At 53.7% G+C, this 18,866-nt stretch overlaps 8 protein-coding genes across 8 annotated transcripts; 6 read left to right on the plus strand and 2 right to left on the minus strand.

The window, feature by feature from the left end:
* Nucleotides 1–617: 617 nt before the first annotated feature.
* On the plus strand, nt 618–1,070 carry J4E86_005765 (uncharacterized protein; the record flags this gene model as incomplete). The annotated part of the gene is made up of 1 exon (XM_051446297.1): nt 618–1,070. One exon carries the CDS (start codon nt 618–620, stop codon nt 1,068–1,070), a length of 453 nt encoding a protein of 150 aa, XP_051303064.1.
* A 970-nt stretch (nt 1,071–2,040) lies between these two features.
* Nucleotides 2,041–4,197, plus strand: J4E86_005766 (uncharacterized protein; the record flags this gene model as incomplete). The annotated part of the gene is made up of 1 exon (XM_051446298.1): nt 2,041–4,197. The coding sequence occupies one exon, from the start codon at nt 2,041–2,043 to the stop codon at nt 4,195–4,197; it is 2,157 nt and encodes a 718-aa protein (XP_051303065.1).
* A 1,848-nt stretch (nt 4,198–6,045) lies between these two features.
* J4E86_005767 (uncharacterized protein) lies at nt 6,046–6,420 on the minus strand (the record flags this gene model as incomplete). Its single annotated transcript, XM_051446299.1, has 2 exons — nt 6,046–6,150; nt 6,253–6,420. The coding sequence occupies 2 exons, from the start codon at nt 6,418–6,420 to the stop codon at nt 6,046–6,048; spliced, it is 273 nt and encodes a 90-aa protein (XP_051303066.1).
* A 191-nt stretch (nt 6,421–6,611) lies between these two features.
* On the minus strand, nt 6,612–6,866 carry J4E86_005768 (uncharacterized protein; the record flags this gene model as incomplete). The annotated part of the gene is made up of 2 exons (XM_051446300.1): nt 6,612–6,805; nt 6,860–6,866. 2 exons carry the CDS (start codon nt 6,864–6,866, stop codon nt 6,612–6,614), a joined length of 201 nt encoding a protein of 66 aa, XP_051303067.1.
* A 412-nt stretch (nt 6,867–7,278) lies between these two features.
* Nucleotides 7,279–9,329, plus strand: J4E86_005769 (uncharacterized protein; the record flags this gene model as incomplete). The annotated part of the gene is made up of 3 exons (XM_051446301.1): nt 7,279–7,533; nt 7,583–9,162; nt 9,269–9,329. 3 exons carry the CDS (start codon nt 7,279–7,281, stop codon nt 9,327–9,329), a joined length of 1,896 nt encoding a protein of 631 aa, XP_051303068.1.
* A 2,046-nt stretch (nt 9,330–11,375) lies between these two features.
* J4E86_005770 (uncharacterized protein) lies at nt 11,376–12,131 on the plus strand (the record flags this gene model as incomplete). The annotated part of the gene is made up of 3 exons (XM_051446302.1): nt 11,376–11,390; nt 11,524–11,644; nt 11,881–12,131. The coding sequence occupies 3 exons, from the start codon at nt 11,376–11,378 to the stop codon at nt 12,129–12,131; spliced, it is 387 nt and encodes a 128-aa protein (XP_051303069.1).
* Nucleotides 12,132–14,992: 2,861 nt separating this feature from the next.
* Nucleotides 14,993–16,497, plus strand: J4E86_005771 (uncharacterized protein; the record flags this gene model as incomplete). The annotated part of the gene is made up of 3 exons (XM_051446303.1): nt 14,993–15,183; nt 15,295–15,569; nt 15,620–16,497. The coding sequence occupies 3 exons, from the start codon at nt 14,993–14,995 to the stop codon at nt 16,495–16,497; spliced, it is 1,344 nt and encodes a 447-aa protein (XP_051303070.1).
* Nucleotides 16,498–17,168: 671 nt separating this feature from the next.
* On the plus strand, nt 17,169–18,508 carry CPR6 (peptidyl-prolyl cis-trans isomerase cpr6; the record flags this gene model as incomplete). The annotated part of the gene is made up of 4 exons (XM_051446304.1): nt 17,169–17,181; nt 17,252–17,319; nt 17,398–17,576; nt 17,641–18,508. The coding sequence occupies 4 exons, from the start codon at nt 17,169–17,171 to the stop codon at nt 18,506–18,508; spliced, it is 1,128 nt and encodes a 375-aa protein (XP_051303071.1).
* Between the last annotated feature and the right edge of the window lie 358 nt (nt 18,509–18,866).

Consider the following 18,866-nt stretch of genomic DNA (forward strand, 5'->3'; position numbering starts at 1 on the left):
CACTATTTGCGACAAGTTTTGCCCTGTCCCACATGTATACCCCGAAGCCCCGTCCTCAGGAGGCTGGAGGCAGGGATTCAAAGTGCAGCTGATGCGCAAAGATTTCGGGTTGGCAGTTGATATGGCGAAACGAGTAGGGTCGAGAAACGTATTGGGTGACGTTGGACTACAAACATACGATGGGGCAGCCAACGATCCGCGTTGTAGAGATTTGGACTCGCGGGTGGTATATCGCTACCTCGGTGGCCAGGAAGATTGGCAATCTAAATCGAACGGCGCGTGAGCAGCAGCTTGGGCTGTGACACCCCATCGTCGTCATACCCGATGTCGCTGGATCTCGATGTGCTGTGTGTGACTAGTCGTATTAGCGCCATGTTGAAGTTGGAGAAGGTTGGGGATGCTTGGGGTAATGCCGAGGGCGGGCAACCGTGAGATGAAGCTACTATCGCGGGGCAAGCATGCCAGTCTTGTTAGCCTGTCACAGTGCTAGTACTACGAACACGCAGTAAAAAGACTATCGTCATTCTCATCCTGTGAATTCGTCTTGAGATAGACAGCCTCTTTCACGTCAAAGCCGCAACAGCTGCCATCGCACCTCGAAGCAACCGACCGCCAGCATGTCGACCGATCCGAAGCTCGACGAGCTACATAAGCAGCTCTTCGATGAAGGGCTGAAGATGAGACGGAGTGTGGTGGGAGATGAATACGTCAATCGCGCGCTGGAGAACGGGTCCACTGAGTTCTCACGAGCCGGACAAGAGCTCGTCACCGAGATGTGCTGGGGATACGCTTGGACCCGTCCAGGTCTTGACAAAAAGCAGAGAAGTCTGATCAACATCGGCATGCTCATGGCACTCAATCGCGCCCCCGAGCTTGCTGTGCATGTGCGCGGGGCAAGGAACAATGGTCTTTCCGAGCTTGAGATCCGTGAAGCCATCATTCACGCCACAACATACTGCGGTGTGCCCGCTGGGGTCGACGCGATGAAGACAGCTGAGAAGGTCCTGAATGACATGGCAGAGAAAGGCGAAATGCCGCGAGAATTGGGCGAAAGGAGCAAGAAGGCGTGAAGATGGTTGACTTGTGACAATGGACACAAGGCGCGTCGCGTCGCGTTGGACTGTGGCTGGGGCAAGTGGCACCCGGGATCATCCGGCCCGGGCAGGCACGATTTGTTCGACAGTCATCGTAGCAATACCACCATTCTCCATACCTTGCTTCTGCGCGAAAGTGTCAAACCAACATCTTACACCTGATCCATTCTATCAATATGCGTGCATCCTGGGCTGTGCGTACATGTCACACGTGTGATTGGCGGCTTTCCCACCTCTTCCCAGCACCCCGCATGTGAACCGTCGCGTCCCCGCGCTTCATTCCTTTCCCCACAATCTCACGACCCGACTTCGTGAAACACGACTTGCAGTCTCCAATCTTCGTCTAAGTGCTCAGACTGCTCCAAAACTCGGCTATCGCCTGCTAAGCCGGTCGCAATTGGGCCCTGTGTGAGCGAAAGCGTCGCGATTGGTCTTTGATGGAAGCCGCTACCAGTGGAGGAGAGCAGGTCCCGCAAGCTCAACCAGGGAAGAAGGAAAAGCGATTCCAATGTCCACACTGCCAACGGGCCTTTGCTAGGCTGGAGCATCTCCAGCGTCATGAGCGCATTCGTAAGTCGTGCGGCTCGCATCGTAAGCCAATTCTAATATGCGTCAAGATAGCGGTGTGAAGCCCTTCAGCTGCGCAGCATGCAACTATTCATTCACACGCAGGTATGATACGTCCAGCGTCGTTTACGGCAGCAGCTAAAGACTCAATTTAAGTGATCTGCTCGTTCGCCATGAGCGACTCACTCATCGCAAAGAGCAGAGTACACAGCAGAATCACCAGCATACTCCCGCTGGAGATACATATGGTTCGGTCGAGACTCGGCCGCACAAGCGCATGCGGTCAAGTTTCGATGCTGGACGTCCAGTGCCCGAAATACCCAGTATGATGTCCTCGCCTGCTGTTTTGGACATGCAATCGTCGCAACAACAACCTGCAATGTCACACGCCTCCATGACCTTCGGGCACAACAGCCCCTACTCTTTGACAGCATTGTCCATGGCTGCCGAGTATCAAGCTCTTCAAGGTAACATGGCAAACGGCTCTGCTCATGATGCGATGCCAACCCCAATTCCTTCGCATGCTGGCACGATAGCCGCGAGTGTTGAAGGCCCACACTCAACCATGCTCACAGAACCGTCTGCTCATAGCTATGAGTCGACCTTTGGAGAGTCACTGGACAGTCTCACTTCATTCCTTGACAGTGAACCACTAAATTCGTACCACTTTGCGTCCCTGATCAACACCGAACAGCCCATGCCGTTCTTCTCTCCAGACTCATTTGGCTACGGTCAACAAATCACGACCGAGCCAGAGGGAACAACAGCACCTACACATGGTTGGAGACCAGCCCAATTGGAAGAGCCGCCGTCGCTCTCACGCTTCGGCTCTCGTTTTCCTTCCTTGCAGCCAGACGATCAATCCGCTCGGAAACGATCATTCGCAGATATTTCACACGAGGATCGGCAGGAAATTCTCGAGATGCTCCAGCCCTTCTCCATGGTCATACCCAGCGACTTCGTTCTACCAACTCGATTAGCACTGTGCAGATATATTGCTGCGTATATCAACGGATTTCACGAGCACATGCCTTTCCTCCACATACCCACAATGTCCGTGGAGACGTGTTCGATAGAGCTACTCCTAGCATTGGCGGCTATTGGTGCGCAATACACTTTCGAGGGCGAAAAGGGTGTCGAGCTGTTCAATGTAAGCAAAGCAATTGCGACGCACCGCATCAGGAAACGGGATACGCGCCTGGTGCAGCTCCAGCATCATTCTGAGTCGGATCACTCGTCGCCCCGCAATCATCCGAGCGACCCTCGTAGCCCTCAACGTAAGGGTTCCGTCTCGGGACCGCTGGGCCTACCTTCCCAGGCTGATGTTCCTGTACTTGGCGAAGATCTCATGCAGACCGCTCAGGCACTACTCTTGCTCATGGCACTGTGTACTTGGGCAAAACACAAAGAGATTCTCAGAGAGGCGTTAGCAATCCAAAGCATATTAGCTACCCTCATTCGGGATGACGGACTCGAAACCGATCCTCTCCATGAGACCATCTCATGGTCGGACTGGATTCGGCGCGAAACGATCAAAAGGACCAAGTTCATCGTCTATGGCTTTTCCAACCTCCATTGCATTGTCTACAACATTCCTCCATTCATGCTAACGAGCGAGGTCAAGTTGCCCTTGCCATGCAGTGCCGCGGAATTCAAGGCTCCTACAGAGGCTTTATGGAGGGAAGCGAGGAAGAAGAGTGCGCCTGAGGTCCTGTTCCAGGATGCATTGAAACGTCTGTTTACAAAGCAAGGCCGCGACGTCACCGAGGTCAACTCGTCGTCTGGAAACTACGCGTTGATACACGCCCTGATACAGCATGTTTTCTTCCTCCGACAAGTGGCACGATGTCGTTTTGAAGGACCCGGTGATCTGAGCGCAGAAGACGTCGCGTCGCTCGAGAACGCTCTGCGAAACTGGCAGACCGGATGGCGCCAAAACCCTGAATCATCGCTCGACCCGATGTCGCAGAACGGTCCTGTCGCTTTCAACTCAACTGCGTTACTTCGATTGGCATATATACGACTCTACGTGGACACCGCAGGTCGAGCTCTAGAGACGCGCGACCCTGTGCTGATTGCCAATGCCTTCCGCGCCGGGCCTACAATCAGGCGCTCGCCAAAGATTACAAGAGCTGTGCTCCACTCAGCTCACGCACTCTCTATACCCATCAAGATCGGCTATCGTCTCGTGGCAAAGACACAATCGTTCATCTGGAGCATTCAACACTCCCTGTGCACGCTCGAGTGCGCCTACCTCATGAGCAAGTGGCTTGAAGCGCTATCGGTACCAGAAGCAGACCCGCCCATCACAGAAGACGAGCACAGAATCATTGCGATCGTGAAAAGCATGTTGGATGAGACCGAGTTTGCCGTACCCGCCGATATTACGCCCGACTCGCCCAACTTTACACGACATCTCAGCGCGGGGGTGCTCAGGGTCTGGGCGATGATCTTCAAAGGATCTCAAACTTGGGCTATCGTGGATGTTATTGGAAGCTCTCTCAATTTGTATGCAGATATGCTGGAGTCTGGGTGAGCAGACTTATGAAGATGGTCCGTTTCACCAATAACACGCAACGACTTCTGTGGACTTCAGCCGAGACCTTTGGCTTTCCCAATGCAAACCAGGGTTGAGCATCGAATGAAGCCAAACCTCGCATCAACAACCCTAATTGGGTAATAATCCAGCTGCATGGCTTGCGCGGAGAATGCGACATTAGACGATCGAAGCATATAAGAGAGTGTCCCCCGCGAGCGGCGCCTGTTGATGGATTCTGCGCGTCCAACGTGAGATGACATTCGAGCAATGCGGCCGCCGTTCGAAATCAGCTTTGAGGACTAGAATTACCCTTTGAACACTTTATAAGCCAGCAAGATTTACTCCGATACCCTTTACCCACGATGGCCGACCAACGTTCCGAGCGGTTACGGGATACGCGCCCCTCAAAGTCCAATAGCTTCCAATTGTGCAGTCGACCAACAAGAGACGTGTCGAATCAGGAATCGTCGAGCGGCAAGCTGAATCGCAATTAACTCACGAGAAGCGGCGTGGAGGAAAAGCCAACGGCTGCGTGGGCTTGAACGAGTGGTGAAAGAGGTCGAAAGTGCAACTATCGAAGGGAAGAAACCAGACAGAATACTTGACGTGGTGGGCACATCGAAGCCTGATCTATTCTGAAGCTTCATGGGCGTGGTAAGCGTTGAAGGTATTACCAAGCAGAAGCAGGAATAAACCTTGTCTCTTCACCGGAAGTAGCGGGTCAGTCAGCCCAATGTCATGGATGCGCATCGAAGGAGTCCAGCACTGCCACTTCTGCAATGGAGCTTGTAGTGCGAAGCAAGACGCGGAGTTGACGAGGCGCCCGACAAGTTTCGGAGAGGTTGTCGCTGCAATCTAGTCCATACGTCCGTTTGAGGTGTGTGTTGCGTAGGATACAGTCACACGTCAGTATCACTGTCAGCAAAGGTCCCAGCGAGTTCGATATGGATGCGTTTCAGGTGTTTCCGGACATTATACGCGCTTTGGTGGTGTCGAGATAGCTGCCCAACAACCAATCGACATGCAGGCGTCACCTGAAGGCCTTACAACGGTAGCTTGGCGGTAAGATAGAGGCGCCTATCTTCGAGCAACTTATCCATGCGAGATAGCATTTGTCGATGAGACATGATCATGGCTCGTCGTACTTGGCCAAGGGCAAAGCTGTAGCTTAAAAACCCATCGACGAATTTAGATGGTGCTGACGACAAAGAGCCGTGTACTCTCCTATAGGTCCGTCACTGGCACAGAGTTCTTCAATCTACCGGCGAGTTAACAGCTTTCGCATACCCTACCTCAAACAGCGTAGGTGCTCAATCCAACTGCATGCCGCGCCGTCATTCGCGGGTCCAGTTAATTACCGTGCTGCCGGGCGTAATGTGCAAGGTTCAGTCCAACTGCATATCGGTTAAGACAGTGGCGCATCGGCACGGGGGCAAGCCCTATCCTCGGGTTGGAGTTGCAACCCATGCGCACGTTCGGCATGTCTGACATAAGCAGCGTTTGTACATGCAGTGGAAATGGACATGATGTGAGGCGACATGTATGAATGGATGTTGTATCTGCTGGGCGGCGTGCAGTGTTGTTGTTTGGCAGTATGTGTCTCCTGGCGAAGCGATGATAATATCCTGGGCCCGTTCCAATCTCGAGACATAGCCGTGGTGTAAAGTATCAAGTTGTGTTTTCGGTACAAGCAAGTCGGCAATCGTGAACACGGCGGCTGATTGTATTGACATCTACTCAAGTCGCTCTACTGGGATCTTGAACTCTTGCGTGATTTTGGTCATGTTGTTGACCACTACGAATTGAGGAGGGGTTAGTACAAGGCCTGCATGTGTACTATACGTGCTACTTGCGGTCATCAACTTCGACTGTTTGCTGATTGCTTCCGTTTGGAGCACCCGAGGTTGAAGCATCCGTCTTCGGCGGGTTGGTATCGATTTGAATAGTGACCTAGCCATGTCCATTAGCATTAGCAGGCAAAGCGGCACACACTCAGGAAATGTAATGCTCAGGTTGTACCTCGCCATCTAGGCAGGTATAATCCAAACCTACCGGCCCATCGTTAATCAAAGCAACATCCATCATGGCGGCAAAGAGTCCGTCTTTGACCTTGTCGGACTCATAGAGAGATCCGACCTTTTTGAAGAAGGCTTGGTATAGTGTCTTGGCTTGGTCGCCGTTTGCGGATTGGTGGAAACTCGGCTTGTTTCCCTTGTTCATAGAGGCTAGTAGCGTGAATTGGGAGACTGTCGATATTCAGCACACCGATTTCGCAGCAAAAGCACTGTCATAGACAGCCAAGAATCGCAGAGTGCGTTTCACACATACCACACAAAACCTCGCCATGGATATCGGTCACGTTGCATTTCCACTTGACATGTCAGTCTCAGCCGAGAGAAAAAGCATCGGCTTCATACGCGGCCCGGCGGGTCCTTGAACTCGTCGTCCCAGAGCTTGGCCTTGAGTATCTTGCTAGCCATGGCCTCAACATCCTTCTCCGTGTCGTCTTTGGAGACGGCAGCAAGGACCAGCAAGCCCTTGCCAATCGAGGAGATCAACTGGCCATCGACCGTGACTGATGCCGACTTGACCCTCTGCAGCACCGCTAGACACGCTTAGTATAGTCGTGGTTACGTGTGCATAGAGGCGGGGTCCGTACTCCTCATGATGGCGGGGTAGCAGCCGTGGTGAGAGAAACGTGGGTGGCTCAGTGTGCGATAGCCTCACGGTGATATGGGCAGCAGCGCAACGACGTCACGCATGGGAATTGCGACATGCGACAATTATGAGACGGGGCTGGAAGAGGGTGGAACGCGTAGATGAAACCAGACGCGTGGGGCCAATCGTGGTGGCTAGTGGCCGCACTCTTGGCGAGGACGCTAGGCCAGCCCTGTGGCATCGCGTTACCTATGCGATACGTCCGCCTCCGCATTCAGCCCACGACAAACATCCACGCCATTCCCCGTCGAACGCCCTCACTCGCGCGATTCGACTGTCCCACGGCCGCTGCCACCCCCGGCGCCGCAATCATTGCCGTAACCACCGCGAAAGTCCTCACGACGAGGCTCGACCCTCGCCATGGCCGCCCGCAAGCTCCAGCAGGAGATCGACAAATGCTTCAAGAAAGTCGCCGAAGGCGTCGCGACGTTCGAGAACATATATGAGAAGATCATGCAGACGGGCAACCCCTCGCAGAAGGAGAAGCTCGAGGACCAGCTGAAGAAGGAGATCAAGAAGCTGCAGCGCTCGCGGGACCAGATCAAGACGTGGGCCGCCATGTCCGAGATCAAGGACAAGAAGCCGTTGCTCGACCACCGGAAGCTCATCGAGACAGTAGGCTGACCGCCGCCTCCCGGCATGATGGGACGCTGACATGTGACAGCAAATGGAGCGCTTCAAGGCCGTCGAAAAGGAGATGAAGACGAAAGCATACTCCAAGGAAGGCCTGCAATTAGCGTCCAAAATCGACCCCAAGGACAAGGAGAAGATGGAGATGGTCGAGTTCCTGCAGCAGATGAACGAGGAGCTGGAGCGCCAAATAGAGACCATCGAGACTGAGATCGAGACATTACATGCCAACGTCAAGAAGACGAAGAAGGGGGACAATTCCAAGGCAGAGCGCGTGGCAGAGCTGGAAGAGTCGGTTGAGCGGAATAAATGGCATCAGGGCAAGCTGGACCTGCTGCATCGAGCGCTGGAGAATGGCAATGTCGAGACGGAACAGGTCAAGGAGATTGAGGACAGTATCAAGTACTACGTCGAGAGCAATCAGGACCCCGAGTTCATGGACGACGACACAATATACGACGACTTCAACCTGCAAGAGGAGGAGGCCATCTTTGGCCTGGGGGAGAACCTGGACCATGTGTCTTCACACGAGTCGCAGTCGATAGCAGACGACACACCCGAGTCGGACGTGCGACCGCCAGCACCCAAGCCGAAAGCGACAGAGGCAGTACAACAACAGGCACGACGGCCCTCGACACAGATGAAGTCGCCATTACCAGCACTAGCAACATTGCACACGCCGTTACCTGGCGTCTCAAATACCACGGCCAACGCGATGAAGCCCGCGCCGATACCGACAAGGACGCCGGGCGAGCCCTTGAAGTACGCCTCGGCCGCCGCTGCTGCAGCCGCGAGCGATAAGAATGGAGTGGGCATTGCTCCTCTGCCACCACCACCGGGAGGGGCCGCAGCACAGTCAGGCCTCATTCCTGGCGGCGCACGGGCAAGTGCAGCGAATTCCCCGGCAATAACACATTCCCAACTGGCCTCGCGCGCGCAGCCAGCCGAATCCGCACAAGCATCGCCAGCTCCCGCGGCAAGTATACCCGTGACGCCTGCTGCGGAGAAGGAGACCCTTTCGCGCGCCGTTTCGTCGGAAGACGCTTCGAAGTCCAGCAGAAGGACACCAGCTCCCGAGCCTGTAGAAGAGGAGGAGTCATCGGCTGCCACCCCGCCCCTAACGAACGGTGATTCTCATGCAGAAGAGGAGGAAGAGGAATCAGTGTATCATCTACCGTCGAGCCTACAGGACCTCCTGGACACATTTGAGGCGACCAAGAACGACATATCCGCCTCTGCCTCAAAACCTCCGAATGAGCACATGCTAGCAACATCCATGGCCACCGCGCCGGACTCTGCGGATACTGAGGCGCCGCGCCACTACCGACCCCAGAATCCCTATCCGTTTACGCCCGCGCACTACCCGCAAGAGCCGTTACCCATCTTCGATGATCCTCGCTTGTACTCCCGCATCGAGACCGACGCTCTCTTCTACGCCTTCTACTACCGCCAAGGCACGTACCAGCAATACCTGGCTGCAAAGGCACTCAAGTCGCAGAGCTGGAGATTTCACAAGCAATATCAAACATGGTTCCAACGCCACGAAGAACCAAAAGCAATCACGGAAGACTACGAGCAGGGGACGTACCGCTTCTTTGACTATGAGAGCACATGGTAAGCACCTAATTCTGTCCACCAGCCTTACGCGGGGCTGCCGTATTACAAACTCGCGCCACGCCGTGCTATTTCTGCACGTCATACAGTGCTAACCTTATTGCAGGATGAACCGTAGGAAAGCAGACTTCCGATTTGCCTACAAGTTTTTGGAAGATGAGCTATGAGCAGTCGGCTGCTTTCTTCTTACCGACCCGCATGCTCGGCTTGGGGTAATTGAGTTCTGTATTAAGATTAAGTATTAGGTAGTCCTGGAATGGGTCCCGTCGAGGGCACACAACTTTTGCTCTTCGGATCTTGAATCGCTTCCATGAGGGTATCTTTGGTGCGTATTAATGTCCGCCCGCAGGCACCCGACCGACCACGCGAGGTGTAAGTCATGGTGAGACAATTATGCATGGATCAAATAGCACTTATTGAGGCTCACCTGCCAAGTGCAGGCCCTCCGCCCGCGACAATTTGGCCGTCCAAGGATGTTGTAGCGGTCTGAGCGCCGGGCGTAATCTGACATGATGTGGCTAACGGCTGCGGAATGTGCTCAATTGGTCCAGACGACGTTACACTGGGTTCCGCCCCCAATCGGTGGAGCCTACAGGGCTGCAGGAGGAGGCTGGTCGCATGTCACTGGCCGCCTAAGCGAGGAATCCTTCCGCGACGTTCAAGCTTCAGTTACGCCCCGTTACGCCCGGCAGCACTAACTCGTGCATGACTTTGAGTTGAGCGGTTACTGCATCAATCATTTTACGGCATTCGTGCGCCGGTCCAAGTCCATCGGGTTGCGGGTTAATTGACCCACTTACAGCAGCAGCAGAGACAGACGAAGACAGGACGCGAAATGGGCGTTTGATGACGGCTAACCTACTTGGAGACGGGCGGTCAAGCAATGTTTGATCTCAATGCGTTTCGAAGGCATGCTGTCATCACAAGTGCTCTGATAGTTTCGAGCGATCAAGCGGTCGGGTGCGTTACCGAGAGCCAGCTGGAAGAGCCTGGAGTATCGCGAAACGACCATGTCAAACATGATAGACCTCAGGCCGATCGCTAGGCTCCAGGCCACGTTCTGCAGCGTAGCAGGGGTTCGTTCCTACACCGCGGAACGAAAGTACGCGAACAAGAGCCACGCATGCACATCCAGTCACACGGGGCCCATCGACCTACCCGCATGTGTGTTAATCGGTGAACCATGCCTATCATATATCCCGGTACACCAAGATGAGAACACCAACGTGTACGCATTGGACTATTCTAGCTATTTGCCTTGCCAAGCCATGACAACGACAAATGAAAGAGATGGTACAGTTCAATTAAAGTTGGATCGGGGCCTAGGGGTACTCGCCCTGCATCGCCATAAGACGACACAGATCTACCAGTGTCCTCGTTGTGCTTCCTACCTCTACACCTAGACCACTATTTCACCGCCTCAATTCTCCCACAGCATACGACAACATTAGGCCTTCTGATTCACCCGCGCCGCGACCAGACCCTACAATTCCATTTTCCGGTGACAGCACGGACACTAGTTGTCGTCAGCCCTATACCGATTAGTTGTGTGGGGTACCACCAAGCTGGTACTGGCTTCGCCTCGCCATCCTACGCATCCACCTCAGCAATCTTGGACTTCTATATTCACACATTTGGCCTCTGGCGTAGCGGTCCTTGTACAAGGAGATCGCAACGCTTACCAAAGACGCGATCGTCAAGCCCTGTCGAGCGAATCCACAACCTGATCCGACTTCTCGCCTTACGACACTTCTAACTTTGTTTCGTCATCGCCATGTTGGCATACTACGGCCCTCAGGGAGATGGCTTTGGGCGCCCGGACGGTTCATTCCCTCCGAAATACCTGTAAGTCGATGCGGTTCTTGAGGGTCTATAGCATAAGCTCTGGGGTGGCAGTGAAAGGTCTTTGCCGATATGAGGGAACGAGTTATCATGCTCGCTTCATATAAGACTCGAAAGCATGCCAGGATAGCAAAAGCAACAGCATCATCAACGACAACTTCTAACACTGGTTTCATAGATCTCTTGAGCAAGTTCAACTGCGTCCTCGAAGACATACGTCCGTCTCTAGCACAAGAAAGGCATCCAGACCAAACAAGCTACGCATCATCACTTCGCCCGTGGCGCCCGCCTATCGCCCTTCTAGCACTACAAACCGTACGAAGAAGACGAAGACGATACGCCCTAAGCAGGAACAACCGCCTTCGCCCGCCATGTCCGGATACAGCGTAAGTCATATTCAACCTGTTCTTCGTCACTTGCTTTGACTAATAGCACCAGTATTCCTCTTCTGACCAAGGGAACTACAACTATCAAACGTCTTACCCAGCTTCATCAGTACCTCAATACACACAATCCCAGATCAACACATACTACGCGCAGTATCAATGTTACCCACCTCAACCGTACCAGATCATTCCAGACTACTACGTGCAACCTGTCAATGTTGCACCGACTGCTGGATACCAACAGCCAGTAGCTAGTGGGTATGACGTTGGAGGTTGGCAAAGTCACGGTGGTGATCTAGGGATGAGTTCTTCGCAAGCTCCGACTAGGTGAGCATCTTTACATCGAAACATGGTGTTGAGATACTAACATCAAAGCAGAAGCAGCAGTCGAACAAAGTAATTACTCCATCTCCCTTCCCCCATTCCCATCCACTAACCAATCTCACCCACAGAACATGGACCTGCGACATCGCCTCCTGCACCTCCTCAGCAAACTTCACCCGCCTCGCAGACCTGCAACGCCACCAATCCACCGTCCACGGCGTAGGCACCCCAGAGTACCCTTGCAACGTACCGCGCTGCAACCGCGTAGGCGACAAAGGCTTCACACGACGCGACCATCTAGTCGAGCACCTCCGCAACTTCCACCACATGGACATTCCCAAGCGGAGACCAGGGGAGCGAAGCGCCTTCCCCTTTGGATGGCCCGAAGGAGGTGGCGCGGGAGGATCTCACCAGTGAGTTTACTTCGCATATGGGAGGGAAGCGGGGGGGCATGAGAAAGAGGAGGCGCTGATTGGGGTGTAGGGTTGACGAGGGTATGCGGGAGGGGGCGGGGGGCCAAGAACAGGGTGAGGGGAGAATTGGTCAGCGTGTACGAAGTGGTGGGAGTGGGATTGTACGAGCACCCATTACTTCGACGACGTCAATGATGTCGACGAGGAGTCGTAGTACTACCGTCACACGCGGTAGGGTCGCCAAACGCCCGTCAAGAAGAGGTGATAGAGCGGGGGGTAGGAGCAGGGGTGCGAGTTCTAGTGCGGGCATCAGTCGGTTGAGCGCTCAAACTGCACCCCCATCTGCGTCTTCAACAACAACGTTGTCCTGGTTGGACGTTCCGCAAGAGCAAGGCCTAGATTCCTCGTTACTTCAGCATCCGCTTCCACCACCACTACAACAGTCACAACAACAACTACTACTACTACTACAACAACGCCATGCCCTCTCCTTTACAAACGCGGAACTTGCCGAACAAGACATCTTGCTTGGTGGGACCGGAGACTTGTTTGCAGCACCGGCCCCTGACCCGGAGACATTCCACAGGCGGTGAGGCTTAAACGACGACATGGCATGGGGTTTCGGTTAGAGTACATGCGGTGTGCATTGATCTCTCGTTTATTTGCGTCTTGGTTATAGCATTGTTTGCACAGTTTGTTTAGAGTCTTGGTTTGATTTTGTTTGCATAGCATCGCATGGTCCGGGCATATACATACATGATTCAGGCTAGGAGACTAGAACGGCTAGAACCTGAGAGGCGCTTTGGGAATGTGTTGTTCTATTTTAGATTTTTCTGGCCTGGTTGCTCGCTCTACAAACAGAATACATATCAGAGTTTTTTGTTCGTTGATACGATGTTGTTGATCAATCGGGCCGGATGGCAAGACATAGTGTAAGCTTGTACATTGTCTATACGAGCAGACCAATCTCGATTGCGCAAGCAGCTATTTCGACGATAGTGCTGTCTAGGCAGGTACACTTCCTGCCTACCTCTACGCGCATTGGTTGCCTAAAGACGTTAGTCAGCGGAGGTTGCCTCTGGACATCGTGACATCGTGTCTTCGAGGTGCTGCAAGAACGTTGACCGGTGCCCTGGCAGGATTGGCATCCTTGATGCTTGTTCGTGATCCTGCTCGCGTATTGCGGAGGATCCAGATGCGGGTTGCCTACGGACTCGCCAACAGTTGCTGTAAGTCGACTAGACAGGTGTGTTGGTGACTGCGCCGCATAAGCCTCGCTTGACCTGTCCAAGCTCCCCACAGCAGTCGCATTGTCTTGTGCGTATTGTGTGTGCGTGTGCGCTTTATTACCAAGCTGACGTCGATGCGAAGGGGAAGGGACAGGGGATTTGGAATCCAACAATGAGGATGCATGAATGATGTGCATTCAACCCGAAGGAAGGGGTTGCGTGCGTGGCGGCTTGGTACTGTGCCACATGAGCCTTGCAGGCTTCCTCATCTCCCACGTTGCGGCGTCTGCCTTGGATGCCGTCTACCGTTACGTCGGTGACGGGTATGTTCGGTTCACAGTCCTGCAATGAGATGCCGGGTCGCAAGAAGCACTGCTTTGATGGTGAAGTTCTGGGGGTTAAGAACATGGGTGCCGTGGTGCCGAGACCAACATTGCCGCTGTCATAGATAAGCCAATGCCAGGTGAAGCGAGGACGCTCACTCACCCAAAGCACACAAGTTCGCAGACCGTATGCACAGGAGACAGAGCTTGTGATAAGGTTCTGTGCCGCATCCATGACCAACCCTAACACCTATGTCCGCGGCGCATCGGTTGCCAGATGGAGATTAAACCCGAGGCTGAGGTCGAGGTCCAGCAACACGTCTCAGCCCGAGCCGCGGGGAGCGATCCGCTGCTGGCACAGTTCTGACTCCACGTGGTTGTGCCGCTTGCAACACACGGCGGGCGTGGGGCATTTGGCCCCGTGATCCTGCTGTCTATTCATATCCATCGAGAGATCCTGCGGTGCACCAAACGGTCGTGGGTTGCGCGAACGCTGTCTGCGCCGCAGCTATTTCGAACGCTGGGCGGGTCGATGGTTGAGCCGCCCATCGCAACACTTGAGCCTCAATGATGTCTTAGAAGGCCTGATCGGTCATCGGAGGAATGTGACGCCAAGGTAGGGCTGGGGATGGTCGCACAGTAGCTGAAATGCTGTCTGCATCGCCCTTGCGACCGGTCCGTTGATGACTGTGCGCGGCTTCCTTCGAGTGTATAATTAGTCGCTCAGGCCGTCAAGGTGAAGACCAAGTATTCTCCATGTGAGCTAGGTGCTTTGGTACCTCGAAAGCCTTGGAGAGCGTAGAGCCAATCAGCAATGCGGCCATTTAGCTTACACAAGATCGTCGCGAAGCGCTGGGTGTTTGCTGGATAATGGTGATTGCTAATTCACTACATGCTTCGATATTGCCGCAGGTAGGAAGGAGATTAGTAACCTAGGTACATCGTTTGGAAGAAGACAGAACTGTAATGACGTAGGTCTTGGTTAGCGCACTTTGGGCAGCCATGGAATCGGGATAGGTCGTATGGATGGATGAACATCTGACACTTGCAAGTTGCCTCCTGCACCACCAAACGTCCTCGTACCTTTGCAACCTCTACCTTGGTTGCATTTTGCTCTGACTCATACTCATGTCTTTCACACCGCACTTATATTTCTACACAATCCAGTTCACAGAGTATTTACCGTTTCAATAACTGCGCCTTCACCTTGTTTTCCCCGCAGTCCAATCTTGGTTCCGCCACACCGAGCAAACTTCAGCCTCTACAGGCATATATTACAGTTTCCCCCAGAAATTTATCACCCATAGCCCAAGATGCGCGACCTCCGAAAACAGGCTCTCGAGAGCCATAAGACTATGTCGCGCAAGGCCCGCTCGCGCGTCGTATCTACGACAGCCTCAAAGACAACGTCGGCAGCAGGCTCGCCAGCACAGTCGCGCGCCGCCAGTCGCAGTCGCCAGGACTCTTCAGACGAAGACGGCTTCAGCGACGGAACTGCATGGAGGTGAGTTTCAGTCTGCGCATAACTTTTTTGATTTTCCCCACATCGCGACGGCACCGGTGACATCATCGCGTCTAGCCACCTTCGCGCGAACATGTACTGACATCCTCACAGCACGGCATCCATCGACGATGTACTCAACGGCGAAGATATCAACATACCTGAAGACGCGTGGAAGGCCGAGCTCAACACGCGCATCGAACAAATCACCAACCTCAAGCGCAGCAGCACCGAGGGGCGCACCGAAAGCCTGAATGCCTACGCACACGTACTCATGGCCCGCTATGCGAGGGATGAGGTTGAGGGACATGTGAACGAGCTCGTCTCGTCGATGATTAAGAGCATCAGACAGGAGACGACGGAGGCTGAGGTTGTCAAAGCCCTAAAAGGTATGTACACGCGCAAACACTATAGATAGTCCTCTACTAACGCTCGCCAGCCCTCGCTGTCACTGCCGTAACTCTCGATTCCGATAGCATCTACGACGACGTTTCCGACCAACTCAAGCGATCGATACAGTCCTCCCCCTCAGTCGCAATCAAAGTCAACGCGATCCACACACTCGGCACAACTGCCTTCTTTGCTGGGGCCGGCGACGATGAGATCTTGGACATCATGAACCTCTTCATTGAGATCATAGAGTCAGACGGCGCATCTATCGACGCCCAGGACGAGGGCAATGTCGTGATTGCCGCTTTGGAAGAGTGGGGTCTCCTCGCAACCGAAATCGATGATCTGGAGGAAGAAACGGAAGCTGCAATGGAGGCCTTTGTCGAGCAGCTTGAAAGTGCCGACTCTGGTGTTCAGATTGCAGCAGGCGAGAACATCGCGCTCCTGTACGAAAAGTCCCTCACTCCACAAGAAGAGGACGAACAGGTCCAAGAAGAGGCAGACTCCGATGACCCAGAGCACGTCCGCGACGGCGAGCGGTTAGTCAAGCGCTACACAGTCTGGCGAAGACAGGATCAGCTCATGCACACGCTCGACGAACTCGCCAACGTTTCGACACGCCGCATATCCAAGAAGGATCGCAAAGCGTTACACTCGTCCTTCGCAGACATCCGCAATTCGGTTGAGAAGCCATCGCGCGGTCCAGCCTATTCCACCGCCCTACATGAGGAGACTGGGAAGGCCTACGGGGCGGGCAGGATGAAGGTCAAGATCAACAAGAATGTCGAGGTCAGAATCGACAAGTGGTGGAAGTTGCAGAGGCTGAATGCGCTGCGACGGACACTGCAGGGTGGTTTCACCTACCACTACGAACACAATGAGCTAGTGTCGACAGCTCTCCCTTTCTCCATGTCGGCAAGACGATAATGTTGTGCGCATAGAGATCATGTTTTGGCGTTGGCAGCAGCTCGAAAAGTGCTTCTATTATTATACGCGTGGATACCTGGTTGCAAATGGCGTTTTTGAGCTTACTATTATTTTCGAGTTAGATGAGATCGGTGAGCAAAGAGGAGTAGATTTGCGCATGGGAGTCTAATAACATCAAGATGCATATGCCATGATATTATTGCTGACCGTTCAGGTAATGTTTGCGAGTTTAGCGCTGAGGCTTGCCGTGTAGCTTTCGGAGTGTAGCTAAGACGAAGGCCGGTCACTGCCCCGCGTTGCCCCTCATCGCGAGCATCATGTCAATGTTTACAAGACACAACAAGCTCAAAGAAGCACCTTCACCAGTGATTATGCCGTCAAGACGTGTCATGCTGTTTTATGTATAGAGTACCGTCTTCGTAAAGAATCCAGCCAACCTGGTTGCGCCTGCCAATGGTCGCACCGATGTGTAAAGGCGGGCTTGGCGCGGCATGAAGCTGTAGGCTGTAGCTTCCGTAGAAAGTTCTGGACAGCGATCACCGTGCTTTTCTTCAGCCTCGCACTTAAACTCCGACTCCTGCAACTCCGTCGATATCTTCAGTGTTTGAACATTGATATCCTTCGCTCATATTACGACATACCCACCCAACAACTATAGCGATTTCGCGATTATGGCTGACACGAGTAAGTAACTTCAACACAAGCCTATCTATAGGCTTTGAGAGTCCAAGAGAGTCTTGCTAACAAGCTTCAGAGCGCCCTCGCGTCTTCTTCGACATCGCCATCGGCGGCGTGAAAGCCGGCCGTGTTGCTTTCGAGCTCGTACGTTCCCCAACCTCGCATACTTTGCGCGCGCATACATTCCAATCCGCTCAAACATAGAAACTAACAACCCTTTAGTACAGCGACATCGTCCCCAAGACCGCCGAGAACTTCCGCGCACTATGTACCGGCGAGAAAGGCGAAGGCGCATCCGGCAAGCCGCTGCACTACAAGAACTCGGGCTTCCACCGCGTCATCAAGGGCTTCATGATTCAAGGCGGTGACTTCACACAGGGCAATGGCACAGGGGGTGAGAGGTAGGCTGTGGCCGTACAAAATGCATGTGAGACATACGCTGACTTGGTATCTTCACCTCTGTAGTATATATGGGGAGAAGTTTGAAGACGAGAACTTCGAGAAGGTCCACGACAAGCCGTTCTTGCTTAGTATGGCGAATGCCGGCCCAGGAACAAACGGCTCCCAGTTCTTCGTAACCACGGTCCCCACACCGCATCTCGACAAGAAGCACGTTGTTTTCGGCGAGGTCATCAACGGCAAGAGCATCGTGCGCCAGATTGAGAACCTCAAGACGCAGAGCGGCGACAAGCCATTCCACGACGCGACCATCATTGACTGCGGTGAGCTCACCGGCGAAGACTACGACAAAGCGACAGAAAAGATCTCGGACGCAACAGGCGACCCCTACGAAGACTTCCCCGAAGACCAAAAGGCCAGCAGCGACGATGAGTGGAAAGGCGAGGAGATACTCGAAATCGCTACCAAGCTAAAAGACATGGGCAACGACGCGTTCAAGAAGGGCGACCTCAAACTAGGCATTACCAAATACTCAAAAGGTATCCGCTACCTCCACGAGTACCCCGCCCCTCTCGACGACGACCCCGCAGACCTCTGGCCCAAACTTCAGGCCCTGAAGATCTCCCTCTACTCCAACAGCGCGCTGTTGCAGAACAAGACGGGTGCATATAGTGACGCGGCGGAGAGCGCGACCAAGGCGCTGGACATTGAGGGCATCACGGATAAAGACAAGGCAAAGGCGCTCTTCAGGCGAGCGCAGGCTAAGGCGGGCAAGAAGAACGAGGACGAGGCGTTGGCGGATCTGAATGCGGCGCTCAAGCTTGCGCCGGGCGATGCGGCAATTGTCAAGGAGTTGGATGTTGTCAAGAAGAGGGTGCAGGCGCGGAAGGAGAAGGAGAAGAAGGTCTATCAGAATGCCTTCAACTTCGATTAGGACTGCGAGAGTTGTTTGCGTGATGTGAATCACGAGAAGCATGACGAAGCAGAGGAAGTGGAGGAGTGGTGGTAGAGAAAAGGGACAGATACCAGTTTACTCCTTAGTGTTATAAACAGCATTTAATGCACGTAGTCACCACCATGATGGGCGGCTAATCATATTTGGTTACTTGCCGAGAAGAGAGTGTGAGGGCTATGTAGCAGCTGAAATCTGGGCGTGCACGTGTGCAGAGCAGGATGTGGGTATCATGTGACCAAGGCGCAGTAGAGTTCAGGTGTCGAGTAGTTTGAATAAGGCTGGGTCGCATTGGGTTGCTTGCCGAGATCTACCATGGTATACTGTCACCGGAGTTTTG

Source organism: Alternaria arbusti (genome assembly GCF_024043155.1).
Source record: "Alternaria arbusti strain BMP 1465 chromosome Unknown scaffold_6, whole genome shotgun sequence".
Lineage (NCBI taxonomy): Eukaryota > Fungi > Ascomycota > Dothideomycetes > Pleosporales > Pleosporaceae > Alternaria > Alternaria arbusti.